We start from the raw sequence: 24,645 nt of genomic DNA on the forward strand, positions 1-24,645 counted from the left end.
TGCGGGGTGAATAGTGACCGCGAAGATTTTTCCAGCCCACTTCTTTGTCCTGAGTGCATACAAGTCCTGCAGTGGTGGTAGACTGCAGCCAGTGACTTTTTCTGCTGACCGAAGAGTTCGTTGCGGTTTTCATAGATGGAGAGAGGGTACTGCACCAAACCAGACGGTGTTGGCTGTTGTGAGGACCCAATAGCACAACCAAAAGGACACACTGCCTGCAGAAGTTCCACATAATTCATGCTTCGCTCCTTACCCCCCTCACCTCAGTACTTATCGTAAAGCCCCAATTTTATTGAGTCTCCCTTATGCCTTGAAGTTAAAGAAACTACTCTCAATATTTGAACGCAAACAACAGGAATTCTGCAGATGCTGGAAATTCAAGCAACACACATCAAAGTTGCTGGTGAACGCAGCTGGCGTTCACTCTCCTTTTTCTCCCTCTGTCCCTTTGAATATACCTCTTGCCCATCCTCTGGGTCACCCCCCCCCCCGGTCTTTCTTCCCGGACCTCCTGTCCCATGATCCTCTTGTATCCCCTTTTGCCTATCACCTGTCCAGCTCTCGGCTCTATCCCTCCCCCTTCTGTCTTCTCCTATCATTTTGGATCTCCCCCTCCCCCTCCAGCTTTCAAATCCCTTACTCACTCTTCCTTCAGTTAGTCCTGACGAAGGGTCTCGGCCTGAAACATCGACTGCACCTCTTCCTACAGATGCTGCCTGGCCTGCTGCATTCACCAGCAACTTTGATGTGTGTTGCTCAATATTTGAAACTTGTTTATTGCTTTTGGGGAAGGAGCAAATTGTTCAGAGATACAGTGAGAGTGATGGCCTGTTACTGAGTTGTGATCTAATGATTGGTGTCCAGGTTGATCAATTACTTTGCTGGCTGCTCATCTATAAACAGCATTGATTAACATCAAGATTGGCATGAGTGACAAAAAAAAACTGTGGGCTCAGCAAGTTGGGCAGCATTTATGGGAGGAAAAAAAGTTGATGTTTCTGATCGAGACTCTGCATCAGGACTGACAGTAGCGAGAGAAGATGGCTGGTGTAGAGGGAAGGGGCGTTATGAGATGGGCAGTAGGTGATGGAGGGATGGGGGATGATCAGCCGAGTGAGCCCCAAGGGGGAGGGGTGGTTTTGGAAGAAGAGGTGGGTGGGTGATTTTTTTTTATTGAGATACAGTGTGGAATAGGTCTTTCTGGCCCTTCAAGCAGTGCTGCCCAGTGATCCCCTGATTATCGCAGGACAATTAACAACGACCAATTAACCTACCAGCCGCTCTAATGTAGAGAGGGTGAGCTTGTGCTTGAGTTAATGTGATTGTATAAAGAGAAAATGTGAAATGCAGACCTTAAGGCTTATAATCAGCGTGGAAGTGGACCTGCAGGTCCTGGTCGATTTGAGTTACATCCATCTGAAGCAGATGGAGTTCACCAGGTGAGCCCAGCTCCTGCTGCACTTTACTCACCACATTACCTGACGATTAATGACACCCATCCCAGAGAATCCGTTCCACAAACAGAACGAGGTAAGTGAGACACTGTTTGTTCAGCCCACCTCATTTACTGAGGTCTGAGCAGTCTAATGAACCTCCTTGTGGTTGTCAGGCTGAACTGGAGGCACAAATTACTGCTGAGCGCGAGGAGGAAGCCCGTAAGCAAACACTGCTGGAACAAGAGCGCCGTGATCGGGAGCTTGCCATGAGAATCGCACGCAGTGAGTCTGAGCTCATCACTGACGAGACTCCGATGGACACTGGGATTAAAAGGTAGGCGTTTATTAACTTCTTAAAATCTTTCCTGCTGTCTTTTTGTGTGGATTCCTCCAGATGTTCATGGAAGAAGCTTAATAATAAATGTCTTCCTTTTCACAGTGCTGAAGTTAAACACGTCCAACCTGTTGCAGCTGCTCCAAAGTATGGATATGTATCCTGCACATATCTTGCAAACTTAATAAATCACACTCTGCATATTAATCATGCTACCTTAATTACAGAATTCTTTCATCTTAGTTCCCTTACAAAGAATTGGGTGATTAATGAATCAAAATCATTTTATGGTGGAGGTAACTTTCTGATCATCATGATTCTTGCATGAATTTTAATATGTTTATAATCTGAAGGACTAGGTCTCAGCTGTAAAATCACTGCACTGAATTACTTTGTGGTGTCTTGCTTGTGGGAAGGTGTGTGGTTTTGAGTGTCTGGAAGAATCTAACCAACATTTGTTCTGTTTTCAGATTGGTTCGGCCAGCATCCAAAATGACGATGTATGAGTTTTACATTGTTTGACTCACTTGTACTTTTGGCTATTGGTGATGGGACTTTTCTGGGGGGAAGGAAAGGGCAAAAAGTTAACACTTCAATTATCCTAAACTGACTTACAGTCCCAATAATTTTCATTGACTTCTGCTTGCCTGCAAGAGTTTTTCTTTCTGCTTGATATTTCTGTAAGACCATAAAACATTGGAGCAGAATGAAGTCATTCAGCCCATCGTGACTGTGGGATTTTCTTATAAAATCATAGACAGGGAGAAAGCACAGGGTCTTTTTTCCAGGATTAGGGACTCTTGAACTCGCGGGCATAGGTGTGAGGGGGAGATTTAATAGGAATCTGAGAGGGAAATTTTTCACCCAGAAGGTGGTCAGTGTATGGAATGATCCACCAGAGGAAGTGGTTGAGGCAGTTACATTAGCAATATCTAAAAGACATTTAGACGGGCGTGTGGAAAGATTTAGAGCAGGGGTTCCCAACCTTACTTGATGGTATTGGTCCTTGGCATAAAAAAAGTTGGGAACCCCTCGTTTAGAGGGACCTGGACCAAATACAGAGAAATGGGACTGGGTTACATGGGAATCTTGGTCAACGTGGACCAGCCGGCCCAAAGCACCTGCTTTTGTGCAGTCTGACTCTAAAGCTTTCCTCAGCACTCTTCACTCAATCCAACAGACAGGTGAACCTGAGAAAAAAGTTTGAAATATCCTGAAACTGTAGTCAGTTACATTTGGTTCAAGTAGTGTGCTCTACAAATACAAGATAATTCTGTAGTTAATAAGTTAACTACTACATGGTATATTTTTTTAAAATTGTCATTAAAATAAAAGAGCTATTCTTCAGAATTTTCCCACTATAAATTCCTGTATCTGTATACTGTATATAATGGAAGTTGCCTACAGAAAATTGTCAAGCATGCTCCCATTAGAGTAATTGTACCAAGTGGCAGGCGGCTTTAACGAAAGACGGGTTGGCAACTGTTTGTTATAAATAATTTATACTAGAATACCAATGTTTATGGAATTATGACAGTAAAATAATGTATGAATCCTTGTCTAAATAACTTTCTACCCTCCAGATAATTATTCTTACTTGAAAATCACACCTTGCCTTAATTTCATGTGTAGCTGCATTAGAGATTGATTAGCCACAAGTCAAAAGAGCAAGGAATAATGAAACATATCCAGCTTCATTAAATGAAATATGGGCTCAAAACTTGACAGGTCTGGTAAACATCAGTATAAATCTGGCTTTGTGGAAACAGTGTTGGACCATTCACAAAACAGTATCTTCCAATTAAACACTGCCACTTTAAAAAAATCAAAGTAATAGAATGGGCAATCTATAAGACCGTAAGACATGGGAACAGAGTGAGGCTGTTCAGCCCATCAAATCTGTTTTACCATTTCATCATGGCTGATTTATTATCCCCTACAACCCCATTCTTCTGCTTTCTCCTCTAATCTTTGATGCCTTTATTTAGCAAGAACCTGTCAACCTCAGCTTTAAATACATCCACTGACTTGGCCTCCACAGCCATCTCTGGCAATGAATTCCACAGACTTGCAGTGTCTGGCTAGGGAAGTCCCTCCTGCTGTCTGTTCTATAGGGATGCCCTTGTATTCTGAGGCTGTGCCCTCTGGACCTAAACTCCCCCACTGCAGGAAGCATCCTCTCCACATTCACTCTGTCTAGATCCATCAATATTCAATAGGCTTCAATGAGATCTTTCTTCTAAACTACGGTAATTACAGACCCAGAGTTACCAAAAGCTCCTCATATGTTAAGTGTAAGCAAATAACTTTGCACAAAGATGATTTAATTCCCAGGAATGCTTGCATGGCTATCTAAATCTTTCACTGCACCTCGTTCCTCTGCATCCAATTCCTTCCTCATGTAATGCCTTTCATCTTGAAAGAGTAAACCATGGTTTTTCATTTTTTGTGTGTAGTGTATAACACATTTGCAGACATTCTGTTTTAACCCACCACCTAGTTTCCCTGCATTTTGCTTGGAAAAGGCACACTCGTGAGGGTGTCCACTAATTAGACTCTCAGGTGGTGATTGTTTGGTTATGTGTAAACAAAACCTGGTCATACACTCCTGGATTAGTAGGGATTGCGTCTGAGTAGTTTACTTACTGGACATTTTGGACAGTCAATTGTAGTTCTCTTTGAGTATCATCTTTAATTTTGAGATTAAAACCTTATTTGGAATCTTTGCAGTGCCCCTTTAGGTCTGTTGTGAGGTCCCAATGTCTATGATGTGGTTAATTGACAAGCATTGAAAAACTAATTGCAGGACCCAGTCCAGCTTGAATCTAAATTAACGTGTTTGTCAGTGTGGTAGTACTTTCATAAATTCTTTGGGATTTATTGCCTAGTGTTTAGAATTCTCACTAAGTGAACTAAAGAAGATATAAAAGCTGATGTCAGCTGGAGGTGTTTGCTCAAAGTCAAAGTACATTTATTATCAAAATATTTAAAGTATGCAAAGTATATCAGTGCATAAGCCTAAGATTCACAGCTAGCCATGAAACAAAGAAACACTATGGAACCCATTCAAAGGAAACATCGAACACCCAATGCGCAAAAAAAAATCAAATCACACAAACAGCAAAAAATATGCAGGAATAACCCCAGAATAATAAACATCAAACTGTGGAGTCCTTGAATCAGTCTGGGAATTTAGTCCAGTTCAGTTTGGCACTGTGTCTTTTGTTGACTGTGGGCTGCGGTGCTAATCTGCTCTGATCAAAATCGCACAAAATAACAATTAAAAAAAAGAGTGACCGGCAGCACAACATGAACACAGAGTCCTCAAAAAACAACATTTTACAGAGGGGATCATGCAATTTGCGCTACTGTTTCTACACTTGCAAAGGTGTTCTGGTACCAGCTTTCTTCTTGGTCTCTAAACCTGCCTGTTCTGCTGGTGCCCTTTCTCACGTTCTCTTTGCAAGGGGTCTCATGAACTGGCGTTTTCTGTGAGGCATCTACCTAAACATATCTTTTGCTTTAGTGTGTTAATGGTGAGCTAAATGCTGAATGTAAACTTGATTACTTTACCAGTAATGTATTATTGCACTTTGAAGCACGCGTGGATTATGCATCTTATTTCTGTTACAGGGATGAAATGGCCAAAGAAATGTCTGACTATCTGGCTAGGTAGGTAACACATTCCTTCCTAAAATTTTAATTTAACTATCAACACCTCACCCAAAAGGCACACATACTGTATGTCAGCAGTCCCCAACCACTGGGCCGCGGACTGGTACCAGGCCGCATAGCATGTGCTACCAGGCCGCGAGGAAACGATACGAGTCAGCTGCACCTTTCCTCATTCCCTGTCACGCACTGTTGAACTTGAACATAGGGTTGCCAACTGTCCCATATTTGCTGGGACATCCCATATATTGGGCTAAATTGTCCCATACGGAACCACCCTTGTCCCTTATTTCCCCCCGCTAAGGTAGAGCGTTCCTATGAAACCTTTAATGCCGAAATGGCGTAAAGCAAAGAAGCAATTACCATTAATTATATGGAAAAAATTTTTGAGCATTCCCAGACCCAAAAAATAACCTACCAAAATCATACCAAATAACACATAAAACCTAAAATAACACTAACATATAGTAAAAGCAGGAATGATATGGTAAATACACAGCCTATATAAAGTAGAAATAATGTATGTACAGTATAGTCAGGAAGATTAAGCCGAAACCGATTTGTGGAAAAAAATCGGCACGTACGCGCATGCGCGCACAGGTGCCCGCGCAAGGCCTCATGGTCATGGTAGTCTTTCTCAGGGTAAACACAAGTGTCCCGTATTTGACTGCGACTTTTGTCCCTTATTTGGGAGTGAGAAAGTTGGCAACCCTAACTGTAAAAGACATGTTGAGGTAAGTTTCACCCTACTTGAACACCCCCCGCTGGTCGGCCGGTCCGCAAGAATATTGTCAATTTTAAACCGGTCCGCGGTGCAAAAAAGGTTGGGGACCCCTGCTGTATGTAGTTGACATACTGTATTATCTTCATGGTAAAACCAAAGTTTTCCAAACATTAAAATTGGAGTAAGTTTTTTTTTGTGTGCTGTGTCTACTGACAGAGTTAACAGTTGGTTCGTTGGAAATCTGCCGATCTTACAGGAGGTGTTGGTTGCTGACCCCTTCTCTTGGGACTGTTCCAGCTTCAGTTGCTTACGCTCGTGTGATGTCTGACCCAGTGATTCATAGATTCTCAGAAGCTCACCACCCACCGTGAAAGTGCTGACTTTTTGGTGTGAATGTCTGTTTTCTCTTCTGCTCTGTCCCTGTAGCAGTGCTTGCTTTTCATCTTCGAGTGACAAATCAGTTACCATCAGGAAACTGGTGAATCTGCCATTGCGGCATTTAGAAAATAATAGAAAACTTCAGTGGAAAATTCCCTTCTTGAATAAAGAATGAGTACTCCAAATATAAGCAGACTCTGGTCATGCTCGTGCAGTTAGAACAATCATTATTTGGAAGGGTGTTTAGTGAAAGCTTTGGAAGTATGTAATTATACTGGGCAAGCTGAGTTGATACATCACTCACCTCATTAGAGATCAGTTAATATTTCTGAGGCAATCTTAAAGCATGATAGTTTTATAAATGCCACAATAACTTGGAAATCGTACAGAAACAAACACAAGTTCTTGTTTTGAATTGCTTGGAGAATTAAAGGTGAGGTGCCAATGAAGTTTGGAGAGAAAACCTTTCAGATTTCCACAGTCACGACTAAAATGTCAAATGGTCAAGGTCAAGGATGCATCAAATTTTTCTGCTTTAATACTGATACATCTGACTTTATTTTCCCGCTGTCAAACTGCCGGGTGATTTCTATCATATTATGATCACTACCCAAAGGCTCTTTTACTTTAAGCTCCCTAATCAAACCTGGTTTGATATACAACACCCAATCCAGAATTTCATTTTCCCTAATGGGCTCAACCACAATCTGCTCAAGAATCCATTTTGTCAGCACACTACAAATTCATTCCCTTGGGATCCAGCACCAACCTGACTTCCCCAATCTGCCTGTATATTAACTATCCGAACCTCTCCCTGAACTGTGCATCTCTGACACTGCTGTAAACAGCCCCAGGGACCAGAATCGCCATTTCTGAGGAAACCTCCAGGCTTCTCTTCCAGTTTTATGTTTCACTCTGCACCTTCCATCTGAAAGGGAGTAGGACAGTTTGACTCAGCACTTAACCTCGTCTGTTAAAGTAAAGTGCTCCGTGATTCAGCAAGATCTGAATGATGGCTTGAATTTAAAATAGAGTGGCCTTGCAACTGTGGGAGGAAACCAGAGCACCCAGAGGAAAGCCATGTGCACAGGAGTAGAATGTAGAAACTTTTGTACAGAGGGCGCCAGAATTGAGATGCCCCACGTTGTGGCAGCATCACACTAACTGCTATGGTACCACGAGCAAATGAGGGGTGATCGTATAGAAGTGTAATCATGCAAGGTAAATGTGCACAGTCTTTCTCCTGGGGCTGAGAGTTCAAGAACTACAGGGTATGGTTTTAGGGTGAGATAAATGGATAGGAAATATTTAGGGTGTGCGCCAAACACTGGCAAACGGCTCCAGCTCAGATGGGAACTTTTGTCAGCATGCACCAGTTGGGCGGAAGGGCCTGTTTTCATGCTCTGACTTAGTGAATTGCTTTTGAAACTTCCTTTCACTGCAAATGAGGTGAAATTCAAAGTAAATTTTACTATCAAACTGCAGGTACGTCACTATGTTCAAGCCTGAGATTCATTTTCTTGTGGGCGTACTCAGCAAATCTATAGAATAGTAACTATAACAGGATCAATGAAAGATCAGTCGGAGTGCAGAAGATGACAAACTGCAAATGGAAATTTAAATAAATAGCAATAAATAACGAGATTGTGAGATGTTGAGGTAGAGTCCTTGAAAGTGAGGTAATTGTTTGTGGGATCATTTGAATGTTGAGCAAGTGAGTGTAGTTACTCACTCACAAAGGGCAAGTGTTCTTGAACCTGGTGGTACAAGTCTTCAGGATCTTGTACCTTCGTCCTGATGGCAGCACGGAGAGGGGATCATGACCTGGGTGATGGGTGTCCCTGCCGATGGATGCTGTTTTCCTACCACGCCGTTTCATGTAGATACGCGCACTGGTTAGCAAGGCTTTCTCTGTGAGGTACTGGGCCAAATCCACTGCCTTTTGTAGGACTTGCTGTTCAATGACGTTGGTGTTTCCATTCCAGGCCGTGATACAGCCAGACAATATACCATGCAGAGATGTGTGAAGAGGTACACCAAAGAACATCTTTAACTGTATCCCCACAGATTCATTTGCCTCTAGGTGCCTGGTTCTGCTCCTGCTCACTGCTTCCATCCCTAGCTGTACAAGAGATGTCAGGACCACCGCTGCATGCATCCTTTCTTTTCCCTTTCTCTTCTAGATTTGGAGATGTTTTATTTGCTCCAAATTGCAGAACTGATTTATCCAGTACAGCACTTCAGCCTGTAGAATATTAGTTAAATCTTAAAGGTCTGAATAATATTTTAAAACAAAACCTTCCCATGCCAATGCTGAACCCAATTGTACCAGCCTGTTTCCCTCTTTCTAATGCTTTGCCCATTTCGCTGAAGTGCTTTGAACTGAACTTCCTTTTTCAGGGTCCTGTGTTTCTCTTGGTTGCTTGGGCAACGAGGCCAGCTCTTCCGCACCCTTCAGTGAGATGGCTACCAGTGAGAGGTATAAGATTAGTCATCCTGCTAGGTTGTCTCACTGCCCGTCCTTCTCTCAACAGAAGTCCACAAGTCCAAGCCACGAAGGCTGCTGCTGGCACGAAGAAGCACGATCTCAGCAAGTGGAAATACGCTGAGCTACGAGATGCCATCAACACCTCATGTGGTAAGAAGTCATTCCGCAGGTCTGGCTATCCAAGTCCTGAGAAGGGGCTTCGCTTGGGAGAATCAAATTCTGCTGGAGAGAGAATTGAGTCTTCCTGTTTAATTTAGTATCAGTATGGTGACACTGAATGGATTTAAAGCTGTCAGGTCAATTGCTGCTGTCAAAGTTCAAAGTATATTTATTACTGAAGTATACATGCTATATATAACTTTGAGATTCATCCCCTTACACAGTGGTCCCCAACCTCTGGGCCACGGACTGATACATTGCCGCGAAGAACGCAGTGGTGCAGCGGTAGTCAGAACACACCCAGCACATCTTTATGAAAAAAACCAAAATAAACAAGCTAATTAATTAGGTACCGCCCAGCATGTATATGTTGGCCCAGATCAGAGGCGACTGCTGATTGCATTGCCTCTGATCTGGGCCGATATTTACGTGCTGGGCAGCACCTAATTTAATTAGCTTGTTTATTTCGGCTTTTTTCGTAAAGACGTGCTGGGTGCGTTCCGATTACCACTGCACCACTTCCCTTACAGGCTGTCACAAAACAAAAAAGCCAGATAGTATCCATTTTAAACAAGACTGTCAAATGCTGAATGTGCAGGAAAAAAAACAAATTGTGCAAATAAATAAATAAAAGTAAACAAATAAGTTGCAGCTGAAATGTGCTGTAAGCTTGAGCTCGGGTTGCTTGAGTCACACAAGTTCTAACTGCGGGGATGTTGCTCAGAGGCCACATTTTTTGTCAAACATTTGTTAGCAGATTAACAGTCAGTCACAAGGGAAAGTGGTTGGATTGCAGGAGGGCTGATCCACTGATAATGTATGAAATGAAACGGCCTAGTGCCTGTTGCTCAGTGTTCTCCAAAGCCAAAAATGTCGTTCCCTGTTTAGCTCAGGCTAAACAGAACAAACAATAGGAGTCTCCATCTGGAAAGTAAAGTCCTCCTCGTGACTCCTGACCGTCCACAAAGGATTGCCCATCCTGACTACCGTAGTTGGTAGCCAGAAGCCTCTCTTCCTGCCACCGTTCCCCTAACCCCACACCCAGCACACTGGACCTATGCTTGGGCCTCCCCCCCCCCCGCCCCGCTGATCCATTGATGCTCTTTGCCGACATGATCTGCAGACACGGGAGGCAGATTGCATAAGTATACTGGTGCCAGCAGCTCTGCGTAGCTTGCTGCCTCGACCACTTCCAGTGCCTCTGTTCAATTGGACTGCTCGTTAGGGAGTCTGTTCCCCCAGCATAGGCACTGGGGGAATGGAAGTGATCATCTTTCCCCGGGATGCTGTATCCCAGACTTTGATTCAGTCTCCATCTTCTACCACTGAATCAGACTCTTCATAATGTGGCATGCTGCATCCCAAACCAAACCCTTTCCATCATAAGGACCATCACGTTCTCGCTCTGCTTCAGCCTTTTACTGAGCCAGCATCATGTCCCTCCAAGACCTGCCTACTCTTGTGCCTCCCATTAAAACTAGTGCTTACGAAAACCCGATCCCCTCCCATCAATTACCTGTGTGTGCAGAGGTTCCCAGCCTGGGGTCTATGCTTAGTGGTGTCTGCGGTATGAAAACGTTCGGGATGGTTTCGAGACTCAGCATCCTGGATTTCTGCTGGGCGTTTGTCTGGGGACTGACTGGTGTTGCGTACCTGCAGACATTGAACTCCTGGAAGCCTGCAGGGAGGAATTCCATCGGCGTCTGAAGGTTTACCACGCTTGGAAGTCCAAGAACAAAAAACGGAACTCGGAGACAGAACAACGGGCTCCAAAGTCCGTCACGGACTATGGTAAGAACCAAAGTAAACATGGCTGTTAAATGGAGTAGCGAGCAGTCCAGAGGTCGTTTGCATTTAGACACGTCTTTTTGATCACTCGTTTCTGCACCTTGGTTTTCAGCTGCCCTCTTCTGCTGTGAGCCTCCGTCTGAACCTGTGATGCTTCTACTTCTGATCTCCATCAGGAGAATTTCCTCGCCTATACTCACTAATATTTAGTGCCCACCAATATCACTCAAAGAGAACAGATTACATTATCACCAGTCGCATTCTTGTTTTGGAAGTCCGGTGAGATACAACACAGAAGCAGGCCATTTGGCTCATTGAGTCCATACCAGCATCAGTGGCCCTCCTACTCTCATCCCGTTTCATACTCCCCACATTGCCATCAATTCCCCCCGAATTCTACCCCTCACCTTCACACCAGGGGCAATTTACAGCAGTCAGGTGACTGACCAAACAGTCTGGTATGCAGGAGGCAGCCAGAGTACGTGGAGGAAACCCCTGTAGTCAGACAGAGAGCACGGAGACTCCGTGCAGACAGCACTCGGTGACTGAACCCGGCTGTCTGGAGCTGCATGGCGGTGGCTGCACCAGCTGTGACTGAACACTTCTGAGAGCCGGCTGAGCGCCCGGTTTTATGGCTGTTACCTTTCTATGCTTGTAACTATTTTGTTGACTGCAGTACACTTTGGATTTGCACTCAGGAAAGGTAGTAAGAAAGCCACGTCAAGTCATAGATGTTATCAGTTCAGTACATTGTCAAGGCCACTGGCAAGTTGTAAGGTCCTTCATTATTCCGTCGCTGTTAGGCTTCACTGAGAGTGAAAATGTTGCTATCAATGCTTTGGTTCCAATAGCTCAGCAGAATCCTCCCCAGTTGCACACTCGGCAGCAGGAGATATCTCAGAACCGGTCGCAGCGTTATTTCCGCATCCCTTTCATCCGGCCGGCTGACCAGTACAAGGAGCCGCAGAACAAGAAGAAAGGCTGGTGGTATGCCCATTTCGATGGGTCCTGGATCGCACGCCAGATGGAACTCCACCCGGACAAAGCCCCCATACTGTTGGTAGCAGGTAGGTGCACGGCAGGCAAAACTCGCTGCTTTGAGATGGGTATTGCTCAATTGATTTTTTATTGTTACATGTACCAATGGCTTTGCGTGCAATCCATACCGATGATTTCATCACATCAATGCAGATAGTGCAAGGGAAATACTGTAACAGAAATCAGAATGTAGTGTTTCAGTTATGAGAAAGTGTAGTACAGGTAAATGTGCAAGGCCATGATGAGGTAGAATTTGAGGCCAAGAGTTCACTTTATTGTACAAGAGGTCCATTCTATAGTCCTATAACAGTGGGATGAAAGCTGTCCTCGAGCCTGGTGGTGTGTACTTTCAGGCTTTTGTACCTTCTGCCTCCTCAGAGGGGAGAAGAGAGAATGCCTGGCTCGGGCAAGAGTCTTTGTCTAAACTCCTTGCTGCCTCAGTAAAGCAGCCAACATGATCAGAGTTCTTGGAGGGGAGGCTGGTTTCTGTGCTGTGTTGAGCTGTATCTACAACTCTTCGCAGTTTCTTGTGGTCATGTGCAGAGCAGTTTCCATAACAAGCTGTGTTGCATCCAGATGGGATGCTTTCTTCAGGGCATCGATAAGATAAAGCGGTGAGAATGAATGACAATGTGCCAAATTTCCTTGGCCTTCTGAGGAACTAGAGGTGCTGCAAACACAAGAAAATCTGCAAGAGCTGGAAATCCAAAGCACCACAGACAAAATGCTGGAGGAACTCAGCAGATCAGGCAGCATCTGTGGAAAAGAGCAAAAAACAGTTGACATTTCGGGCCTTCATCAGGACTCAGAGGTGCTCATGTGCTTCCTTGTGCCTGGCATCTATGTGGTTGGACCAGGACAAGGTATCAGTGATGTTGCCAACATAATGTGAACTTACTGCACAGAAACAGGTGAATTGATTATGGGGAGCAAGGACATGGCGGACCAATTGAATAATTACTTTGGTTCTGTCTTCACTAAGGAGGACATAAATAATATTCCAGAAATAGTAGGGGACAGAGGGTCCAGTGAGATGGAGGAACTGAGCGAAATACATGTTAGTAGGGAAGTGGTGTTAGGTAAATTGAAAGCAGATAAATTCCCAGGGCCAGATGGTCTGCATCCTAGAGTGCTTAAGGAAGTAGCCCAAGAAATAGTGAATGCATTAGTGATAATTTTTCAAAACTCGTTAGATTCTGGACTAGTTCCTGAGGATTGGAGGGTGGCTAATGTAACTCCACTTTTTGAAAAAGGAGGGAGAGAGAAACCGGGGAATTATAGACCGGTTAGCCTAACGTCGGTGGTGGGGAAACTGCTGCAGTCAGTTATCAAGGATGTGATAACAGCACATTTGGAAAGCGGTGAAATCATCAGACAAAGTCAGCATGGATTTGTGAAAGGAAAATCATGTCTGACGAATCTCATAGAATTTTTTGAGGATGTAACTAGTAGAGTGGATAGGGGAGAACCAGTGGATGTGGTATATTTGGATTTTCAAAAGGCTTTTGACAAGGTCCCACACAGGAGATTACTGTGCAAACTTAAAGCACACGGTATTGGGGGTAAGGTATTGGTGTGGGTGGAGAATTGGTTAGCAGACAGGAAGCAAAGAGTGGGAATAAACGGGACCTTTTCAGAATGGCAGGCGGTGACTAGTGGGGTACCGCAAGGCTCAGTGCTGGGACCCCAGTTGTTTACAATATATATTAATGACTTGGATGAGGGAATTAAATGCAGCATCTCCAAGTTTGCGGATGACATGAAGCTGGGTGGCAGTGTTAGCTGTGAGGAGGATACTAAGAGGATGCAGGGTGACTTGGATAGGTTGGGTGAGTGGGCAAATTCATGGCAGATGCAATTTAATGTGGATAAATGTGAAGTTATCCACTTTGGTGGCAAAAATAGGAAAACAGATTATTATCTGAATGGTGGCCGATTAGGAAAAGGGGAGGTGCAACGAGACCTGGGTGTCATTATACACCAGTCATTGAAAGTGGGCATGCAGGTACAGCAGGCGGTGAAAAAGGCGAATGGTATGCTGGCATTTATAGCGAGAGGATTCGAGTACAGGAGCAGGGAGGTACTACTGCAGTTGTACAAGGCCTTGGTGAGACCACACGTGGAATATTGTGTGCAGTTTTGGTCCCCTAATCTGAGGAAAGACATCCTTGCCATAGAGGGAGTACAAAGAAGGTTCACCAGATTGATTCCTGGGATGGCAGGACTTTCATATGAAGAAAGACTGGATGAACTAGGCTTGTACTCGTTGGAATTTAGAGATTGAGGGGGGATCTGATTGAAACGTATAAAATCCTAAAGGGATTGGACAGGCTAGATGCAGGAAGATTGTTCCCGATGTTGAGGAAGTCCAGAACGAGGGGCCACAGTTTGAGGATAGAGGGGAAGCCTTTTAGGACCGAGATTAGGAAAAACTTCTTCACACAGAGAGTGGTGAATCTGTGGAATTCCCTGCCACAGGAAACAGTTGAGGCCAGTTCATTAGCTATATTTAAGAGGGAGTTAGATATGGCCCTTGTGGCTACTGGGGTCAGGGGATATGGAGGGAAGGCTGGGGCGGGGTTCTGAGTTGGATGATCAGCCATGATCATAATAAATGGCGGTGCAGGCTCGAAGGGCCGAATGGCCTACTCCTGCATCTATTTTCTATGTTTCTATAATGACCGGCAAGAAAGTGATGCGACAGTTCACTCTATCTGCCCCAAACTATAGTGTGTCATTAAATATAGACTGTTCACTCCTTATAAAATCAAGAACTAACGTAGGAGAGGTGCGATTCTGAAACCCTGATTTCAGAAGCCAAGTATAGAGTACTCCTTAATACTTCTGCCTTGGCAATGGTGGAAAAGCTTTTGGGTGTCAGAAAATGAGTTGCTTGTCACACAGCCCCAGCCCCTGAGTGCTCTTGTTTCATATGACAGGTCTTGTTCAATTTTCCTTTTTAAATCTTTTTATTGAGTAAGTATACAAAAAAGGTAAGCCATATAAACATTAATACAATGTTAAAGTATAATAAAATTCCAAAAGATAACAATACCAAAAAGAAAATACTACAAACAATGTAATTTAAGCATAAGAAACCAAGATAACATAATAGTATACTAGATTTTATATATATCAATGGAAAAAAAAAGAAAAAAAAACCCCAAAAAAAAACCCACCGTGCAACTAACTAAAAGCAAAGCAAAGCAATGGGCTAACTTGAAACCAAACAGAGTTAAACTTAAAATCACGTCCTCAATCCCGACCTCCATTAAAACAGTGAAGAAAAAACAAGAAGGGTAAATATTACATTAAATGAAAATATCGAATAAAAGGTCCCCAAATCTGTTCAAATTTAAATGAAGAATCATAAAGGTTACTTCTAATTTTCTCCAGATTCAAACATAAAATCGTCTGAGAAAACCAAAAAAAGGTAGTTGGAGCATTAAGCTCTTTCCAATGTTGTAAAATACATCTTTTCGCCATTAAAGTAAGAAATGCAATCATTCTACGGGCTGAAGGGGAAAGATTACTAGAAATTTTAGGTAGTCCAAAGATAGCAGTAATAGGGTGAGGAGAGATATCTATATTTAATACCTTAGAAATAATATTGAAAATATCTCTCCAAAAAGTTTCCAAAGTAGGGCAAGACCAAAACATATGAGTTAAAGAGGCTATCTGCCCCGAACATCTATCACAGAAAGGATTAATATGCGAGTAAAAACGCGCTAACTTATCTTTGGACATATGTGCTCTATGAACCACTTTAAATTGAATTAGGGAATGTTTAGCACAAATAGAGGAAGTATTAACTAATTGTAAAATCTGCCCCCAATCATCCACAGAAATGGTAAGCCCCAATTCCTGTTCCCAATCTACCCTAATCTTATCAAATGGAGCTTTCCTAAGTTTCATAATAATATTATAAATCATAGCCGATGCACCTTTCTGACATGGATTAAGGTTAATTATCGAATCTAAAATATATATAGGAGGAAGCATTGGAAAGGAAGAAAGTATAGTACTTAGGAAATTTCTAACTTGTAAATATCTAAAAAAATGTATTCTTGATAAGTTATATTTATTAGATAATTGTTCAAAAGACATAAGGGAACCATCTAAAAATAAATCCAAAAACCGTAAAATACCCTTAGTCTTCCAAGTTTGAAAAGCGCGATCCGTAAAAGAGGGAGGAAAAAATATGTTACCTAAAATAGGAATCGCTAACCCGAATTGATTAAGATCAAAAAATTTTCTGAATTGAAACCAAATGCGCAAAGCATATTTAACTATCGGGTTAGAGACCTGCTTAAGACGTTTCGAATCAAAAGGAAGAGAGGAACCTAAAATAGAACCAAGTGTATAACCCTGAACAGATTGTAATTCCAATGCTACCCATTTAGGAATAGATAGTATGTCCCGGTCAAGTAACCAAAATTTCATATGTCGAATATTAATAGCCCAATAATAAAATCTAAAGTTAGGTAATGCTAAACCTCCATCTCTCTTAGCTTTCTGTAAATGTATTTTACCCAGTCTCGGATTCTTATTCTGCCAAATAAATGAAGAAATTTTAGAGTCAACTTTATCAAAAAAAGATTTAGGAACGAAAATTGGTAATGCCTGAAACACATATAAAAATTTTGGCAAAAAAAACATCTTAACTGCATTAATACGACCAATCAAAGTTAAATATAAGGGAAACCATTTAGATGAAAGTTGAGTAATATGGTCTATTAATGGTAAAAAGTTAGTCTTAAATAAATCTTTATGTTTACAAGTAATTTTAATCCCAAGATATGAAAAGTAATTATTAATCAATTTAAATGGAAATTTATAATATAAGGGAAGATGTTTATTAATCGGAAAAAGTTCACTCTTACTAAGATTTAATTTATAACCTGAGAAAAGACCAAATTGTGCTAATAACTCTAAAACAGCAGGAATGGATCTCTCAGGATTAGAAATATATAAAAGTAAATCATCAGCATAGAGTGATAATTTATGGGACTTTAATCCCCGAGTTATCCCAGTAATATTTGAAGATTCTCGAATAGCAATTGCAAGAGGTTCTAATGCAATATCAAATAATAGGGGACTAAGAGGACAGCCTTGTCGAGTACCACGAAAGAGAGGAAAAAAAGGTGAGTTTAAGGAGTTAGTACGAACCGAGGCTACAGGGGAGTGATATAACAGTTTAATCCAGGATATAAATTTCAAGCTAAAATTAAACATTTCAAGCACCTTAAATAAATAAGGCCATTCTACTCTATCAAAAGCTTTCTCGGCATCTAAAGAAATAACACACTCAGGAACATTTTGTGAGGGAGTATAAACGATATTTAACAATGTACGAATATTATAAAAAGAGTAACGACCTTTAATAAAACCCGTTTGGTCTTCCGAAATAATAGAAGGAAGTACTTTTTCTAGTCTATTTGCTAATAACTTAGAAAAAACTTTAGAATCAACATTTAATAAAGATATTGGTCTATAAGATGCACATTGAGCAGGGTCTTTATCCTTCTTTAGTATTAAAGAAATTGATGCTCTATTAAAAGATTCCGGAAGTTTACCAAGTTTCAAAGAAGCCTCAAAAACCTTATAGAGCCAAGGAATCAATAAAGAAGCAAAACATTTATAAAATTCAACGGTAAACCCATCAGGGCCAGGAGCTTTCCCCAGATTCATAGAAAAAATAACATTCTTAATCTCATCCATTGTAATGGAAGTATCTAAAAAAGAAGACATATCCTGTGAAATCAGAGGGAAGTCTAACTTATCTAAAAAATCATTCATATATTTAGAATCTCGAGGAGACTCTGATTGATATAAAGAAGAATAAAAATCACAAAAGGTTTGATTAATCCCCACATGATCCAATATCAATCGATCATTTTGGTTATAAATCTGATTGATTTGAGATTTAACATAATTAGATTTCAATTGATTAGCCAGCAGCTTGCCAATTTTATCACTGTGAACATAAAAATCACTTCTTGTTTTCTTTAATTGGTTTACAATCGAGGACGAGAGTAGTAAACTGTGTTCCATTTGAAGTTCAGTTCTTTGTTTGTATAGCTCCTCAGAAGGAGCCATAACATATTTCTTATCAATTTCTTTAATCTTGTCCGCAATTACCATCTCCTCCTGCTTCTGTTTCTTCCTCAAAGCAACGGAATACGAAATAATCTGACCCCGAATATAGGCTTTAAAAGTGTCCCAAAGAGTGTTAACCGAAATATCTTCTGTATGGTTAATTGTAAAAAAAAGCTCAATCTGTTCATTCATAAAATTAACAAAGTCCGAGTCCTGAAGCAACAGCGAATTAAAACGCCATTGTCTATTGTTTGGTATATTGGCCATAATTTTAATAGAAAGCTTAAGTGGAGCATGATCCGAAATGGTTATAGAATCATAATCACATTTAATCACTGAAGGAATGAGACGAGAATCAATGAAAAAATAATCAATTCTTGAATAGGAATGATGAACATGTGAAAAGAAGGAAAAATCTTTTTCCTGAGGATGCAGAAAACGCCAAATGTCCGTCGACCCAGAATCAGAAAGGAAAAAATTAATCAAATTTGCAGATTTATTAGGTAAAGTCCGTAAAGGAGCCGAACGGTCCAAAGCTGGAGATAAACAGGTATTAAGATCTCCGCCCCAAATCAATGAAAACTCGTTCAAATTCGGAAACTGATCAAACAATGATTTATAAAATTCCGGACAATCCATATTAGGAGCATAAACATTAACCAAAACTACTTTTTTATTAAATAATAAACCACTAACCAATAAAAATCTACCATTCGGATCAGAGATAATATCCTGTTGTATAAAAGTAACTGAGGAGTCTATAAAAATAGAGACGCCTCGAATCTTAGCATTGGAGTTCGAATGAAATTGTTGTCCCTTCCAAAATTTGAAAAAACGTAGTCTGTCCCCCCTCCGTACATGGGTCTCTTGTAAAAATAAAATTTGTGCTTTAAGTCTCCGGAACACTTTAAAAACTTTTTTCCTTTTAATAGGATGATTAAGACCATTAGTATTCCAGGAGACAAAATTAATAATAGACTCCATAAATCCTAAAGTCAACCCATAACAAGGAGGATTGACAATAGGCGCGACCCACAAACCCGGAGAGGAAACAGAACATACAAAAGATACCGGGGAAAAGGACGCAACCAATACTTCAATAATGTATATAGCCCAAAGAGAAACAAACTAAAACGTGAAGCCCCTCCCACCGCCCCCCACCCCAGGACCCCAAGGCGAAATCTAAAGCAGACCCGCCAGAAAGAAGCAAGCGCTAAAACTACCCCCATGACTTCCGGTATACGCTCCCTAAAAAAAAGGTATAAATATGAAAAGGATCAGCTAATTGTAAAACAGTAAAAAAAAATAAGTAAAAAAAAGTTAGCTCAATTAAAATACACACAGAACAGAACAAAAGCCGGAAAGTATATATTAAAAAAAAACCACAATAAACCTCAAACTCATGAATAGACACAGCAACAAAAAAAATAGGATTATTAACATAAAATGATTATAAAAAGCAAAACAGAATAAAATTTAAAAAAAACTACAAAATTTAAGGCCGCACAGGAAATACGTAAGATGACAAAAGGGAAGTAACCACCCAGAATCCCCTGGGAAAAGAAAGAAATGACGCAGTTAAAAAGAAAGTTTAGCAGCCATATTAAGAAATCGAAAGTAAACTTTTCTGCCCAAATAGGGCACAGAAAAGTTAAAACCAACCAATTCACAGCCTCCGATCAACGGAGAAAATTAAAAAAAGGCAATTAAGATGTTGAAGATGAAAGTTGATCCAGATAACTCTGGGCATCCGATGGAGAATCAAAAAAACGAAGAGCTCCATCTAACATGCGAATCCTTAGACGTGCAGGGTACAGCAGCGCTGGTCTTAAATCCATCTTATAGAATTCCGACATCACGGATCTGTAACGGACCCGTTGGTCCCAAATTGGTTTACTGAAATCTTCCACGAATCGGAACTTAAGATCCGAAAAATCAATGAAACCTTTAGATCGAGCGAATCGAAACAGTCTCTCCTTGTCTTGAAAGTAATGAAAACGTAAGATAACATGCCTAGGTCTATCTGACCTAGACGAGTATGATGGGATTCTGTGAACACGATCCAGTAGCGGTGGTTGGTCAGGAAATACAGTAGGGAATGCATCTTTTAAAAGTTGGGAGAAATATTTCATAGGGTTGTTAGCTTCCACGGCTTCCCTGACGCCAATCATTCGTAAATTCTGCCGTCGCATTCTAGATTCCAAGTCAGAGTTTTTAAAAGTCAAAAAGTCAAGTTTCTTCTTCATTACATTAATTGTTTCTTCGACTTTCCCCATCTTAAGCTCACTTTGTTGCGCGGATTTTTGAAGACCAGATATAGCCGACTGATGTTCCGCAATACATGTTTGCATCTTATCAATTAAATCGGCAATTTTCTGGAACTTAGTTGAGATTTCCATATGAATCAGGTCTTTAACAGAGCCCATAATTTCTGTACGAATCATCTCCCTAACAGAGGTTGAAATTTCCCTCTGAATTAACTCCGATATAGCTTTCAAAGTCACCGGTGATTCAGTCGGAGGGAGATCCGTAGCTTTCGGTTTAACCGGAGGTTTACCATCCTTGCCGTCTTTCCCGTTCTTAGACATAGCCGATCTCAGTATCATCCAATTGTCAGAGAATTCAGTTTAATTCAAAGTATTGTTGTTCAATTTTCCGTTATTGATGGTGGGGGGAGTTAGCAACACTAAGGGTGCATGGTTAGACTTTCTTCAGTTGGAGATGGCCTCTGTTGCACAGAAGTTTCTTGCACTTGGAAGTTATCAAGGTCTTATTCTGAGCAGATTTGCTCAAGAATTGCACAGGGAATTGAGCATTTTGTGATAATCAGCCAAGATCCCCACTTCCGACCTTACAAAAGAGAGTCATTGATGAAGCAGCTGAAGATGGTCACTGCCCTGAGAAACTCATGCAGTGATGTCTCATACTGGGATGATTGTCCTTCAGCAACCATCTTCTTATACAGGCATTATATGACTTCGTCCATCGGAGTGCTTATCCTTGACGTCAAGGGATCCCTTGATGTCAACACTTAACCCGGGTTCTCCGATTCCGTCAGTTGGGTAGTCACAAGGTATTTACCTATCCCATGGGGGGAGGAATTTACTGACACAACGAACAAGTTAACTCTTGATGGCAAAACCCATCTGGTGAAGACAGGTCACTTGCCCTTCCAGAAAGAGATGTACCCCTCCCTAGTTCAAAGTGGCCATCTGCTTGCTCACTATCTCTCACCCAGGACAGTGATTTCAATGATAGTTACTCAATTACAATCGTGGAGCATGTGTGGTGTCCCAGATCCCAAACCACACGCTCAGGTGTAAGCATATTCAGATTTGACTCACTACTGAATAAAGGAGAAAGTACCCATTTAATAGCAGTACCATTAGCAGTGTTGATGCAGACAGCGAGCTTGGGCTCCGAGTGAATAACTCTGAAAGTGGCCACACAAGTAGAGTGGTAAAGAAACTTCACGATGTGCTGGCCTTCGTTGGTTGGAGTATTAAGTATAAAAGTCAAGTAGTGATAAAACCTAATGAAAGCTGTATGAAACTGTAGTTAGGCTTCACGGAGTATAGCGTGCAGTTCTGGTCACCCCGTTGCAGGGAGGATGTGGAGGCCTTGGAGAGGTTGTATTTGAGAGGATATAGCTCGAAGGAGAGTTGGACAAACTTTGGTTGTTTTCTCTGGAGTGCATAGGCTGTTGGGAATCCTGATAAAGGTTTATAAAATTATGAGAGGCATAGAGTAGCCAGTCAGAATCGTCTCCCCCAGCATAGAAGTGTCAATTCTAAAGGACCCAAGTTGAAAGTGAGGTAAGGGGAGTTTAAAGGAGCTGTGCAGGGTATGTTTTTATTACACCGACAGGGATGGGTGGCTGGAATGTGCTGCCAGGGAGGCAGATTTGATGAAGGTGTTTGAGGCTTTTAGATGGACACAGGAAAGTGCAGGGAATGGAGGGATATGGATCGTGCACAGGCAGACGAGATTTAGTTTAATTTGCCTCTGTGTTCAGCACAGATATCGTGGACCAAAGCTGTTGTTCCCATTCTGTTCCTTGTAACACTAGACCCGACATTACTCCTACTGTAGAAAGAATGTGCTGAAGATGTGCAGCAAGTCAGGCAGCACCTGTGGAAGGAGTGCTTGAAGTTTCACCAGAACTGGAAGTGTGGGAAAGCACTCCTGGCTGTTTGCCGAGCTTTTCTGGGTGACAACTCAGGGTGGGATGGGAGTGGCTCAAAGTCCTGGGCTCTGATGCCAACACCTCACGTCTCTAAAGTGCTCCCGTGGATTTTAATTTGACACCTCTTGATTTGCACCGCAGGCAAGGATGACATGGAGATGTGTGAACTGAGCCTGAACGAGACAGGTCTCACTCGGAAGCGTGGGGCTGAGATTCTACCGCGGCAGTTCGAAGAAGTGTGGGAGCGCTGTGGTGGAGTCACCTATCTGCGCAATGCAATCGAGAGCAAGCAAGCCAAGCCCACCTATGCCACAGCGATGCTGCAGAACCTTCTACAGTAGAATGTCATGGTCCTTGTCCTAATTAGAGGCAGTGTGGTATAGACAAAAAAGATTTGTAAATGGTGCATGTGGAAGAATACCACTTCCAGTGGAGTAAGTCTCAGAGTTTGAAATAAATGTTTTTTTTAAACTTTAGAATGCTATGTTATACAAGATTTAATGAATTAAAAAAATAACAGTTGAGCAAAATTAGGAATAACATTTTAGTAGCAGTAATCCTACTTCCTCTGAGCATTGTGGCAACTGATCGATGATAAAGGAAGCTCAGAGCTGGTCACTGTTTAGTCTGAGGTGCCACAATGACGTTTGCAAGACTTGGCAATGAATGACAGTGGCTGATTAATGTGATTAATGTTCTTTTAAAGTCATATGTTTGCCTCACATGCTGCAATGTTTAAAAATCCTAACTTTATCAAAGAGTCAGAAGTTATTCAATTAGTGCTTGGGGCAAGTCCTTCGTCTGACCAGTGATTATCTCCCATAACCCACATCCTATAAATTCCAGTTTGGCAAGCATTTCACAGCTTCACGGCTGGAGAATCTCTTGTACTTGAAAGTTGCAGCTTTCAGGAACCATTAAATAACTTGCGACCCTCACTGACACTTTACCACTTATGAGTCTTGTCAGTAGTTTCTTGCAGAAAGGTACCTCTTCGGTTCAAGCCCTGCAGTTTCAAATAGATATATAATCACATTGTACCTATCGGACATACCCAGATTTCATTAATTCCAGAGATTTGTTTTGTTAATTTCTATTTTGTGTGATGTTTTTGTGGAGTGAAGACTTTTTGTGCACTCTGTGATAATTGAACATTCGACCCCAGGTATAAACACAATAATGTCGCAGAACTGGAACCCCATTACTCTTTGCACCATACCCTAATTCAGACTACAGGTAAACACAAGCAGTTAATGGTCATGTGTGTCAGAATACTCCTTTGCAACATCATATGCTGGAGGCATGATCCATGGGATTGACGGCATGGTCTTGCCACTTGGACAGCAACTTGACTCTTTCCTGGTGTTTTTTTAAAATCGTGTTGATCTCTCCTCTCACCATACTGAGGTTGTTTCCCGTTTGGAAATCTATAACACCGAATCTGTGCGCAGAAAGAGAGAGGGCAGGTAATAATGCTGGCCAAGCTAATCATGTACTGTAAGGCATTGATGGCTTTTGTTCATCCTTAGGATCCCAGCTGATGTTTGACAGTCTAAAGCAATGACTGAATGTTGTGCTTATTTATTTATGATTTTCCATGTGCATGTCTTACCTTAGAATGTCTGCTGTTAATACCTCCTGAATCGATTGGACCAAGTCCCTTTTTAAGACACGGCATAGTTTTTCCATTTGATTTTTTGAAATATCTGATCTTACTCATAGGATGCAGAAAATAAACACATTCCTTATCTACCACTTGACATTGTGTATTTCACTGTGATGTCTCGGCCCTCCTGGTGAAGGATTTCCATGCATCATTTGGGGTCGAGGAGCTTTGAAAATCCAACATGTTATATTTTTCCTGTTGGATGAGCAGAGGTATGTGTTTGCACTTGAGGTTTAAGTATTTATTGCACACCAGAGTTGTGACAGCTTAGAGCAGCGGTGTCCAACCCTGTTTATGCCATGGACCCCGGTTGGGGGAATCCTGGTTGGCTTACTTGCCCATTACATCGCTGGCATTTGGGAAGCATTGAAGGTCCTCCATCTCTGGTGGTGTTCAGGGCTTCTTTCATCAGGTCAGTAGCTTCCTGTCGGTTTTCACTACTGTCAGTCATGCAAGTCCTGGGTGGAGACTCGGGAATACTGTCACACACAGATGTAGAAGGAATCTTCATTACTGTTTCTGTTTTACCAGTCGGGGTTGTTAGCCCTGAGCTGAACCCCCGAACCTGGAGGACCGGTGGACCACTCTTAGTCTGGCCTCTACCCTTTGACCTGTTTGGCAAGAGTGACCCTTACCAAGAGCTAAAGCATAAAGCCCTGACTCCAGCCAGCATAGCT

The 24,645-nt window shown here is 41.8% G+C and overlaps 1 protein-coding gene across 4 annotated transcripts in view; it reads left to right on the forward strand.

Annotated features, from left to right (window-relative positions):
- LOC134350815 (unconventional myosin-VI) overlaps positions 1–24,075 on the forward strand; it is a 281,728-nt gene extending 257,653 nt beyond the window's left edge. For 3 of the 4 annotated variants that reach the window (XM_063056533.1, XM_063056534.1, XM_063056535.1), the window contains 8 exons: positions 1,610–1,770; positions 1,876–1,917; positions 2,241–2,270; positions 5,404–5,442; positions 9,079–9,182; positions 10,851–10,982; positions 11,831–12,046; positions 22,444–24,075. In XM_063056533.1, coding sequence (XP_062912603.1) covers positions 1,610–1,770; positions 1,876–1,917; positions 2,241–2,270; positions 5,404–5,442; positions 9,079–9,182; positions 10,851–10,982; positions 11,831–12,046; positions 22,444–22,643 — 924 coding nt within the window. In that variant the 3' untranslated portion in view covers positions 22,644–24,075. The remainder of the gene's footprint in view (positions 1–1,609; positions 1,771–1,875; positions 1,918–2,240; positions 2,271–5,403; positions 5,443–9,078; positions 9,183–10,850; positions 10,983–11,830; positions 12,047–22,443) is intronic. The other variant, XM_063056536.1, reaches the window with a different exon arrangement.
- The last annotated feature ends 570 nt before the right edge of the window (positions 24,076–24,645 follow it).

This window comes from Mobula hypostoma, chromosome 8, assembly GCF_963921235.1.
Source record: "Mobula hypostoma chromosome 8, sMobHyp1.1, whole genome shotgun sequence".
In the NCBI taxonomy this organism is placed as follows: domain Eukaryota; kingdom Metazoa; phylum Chordata; class Chondrichthyes; order Myliobatiformes; family Myliobatidae; genus Mobula; species Mobula hypostoma.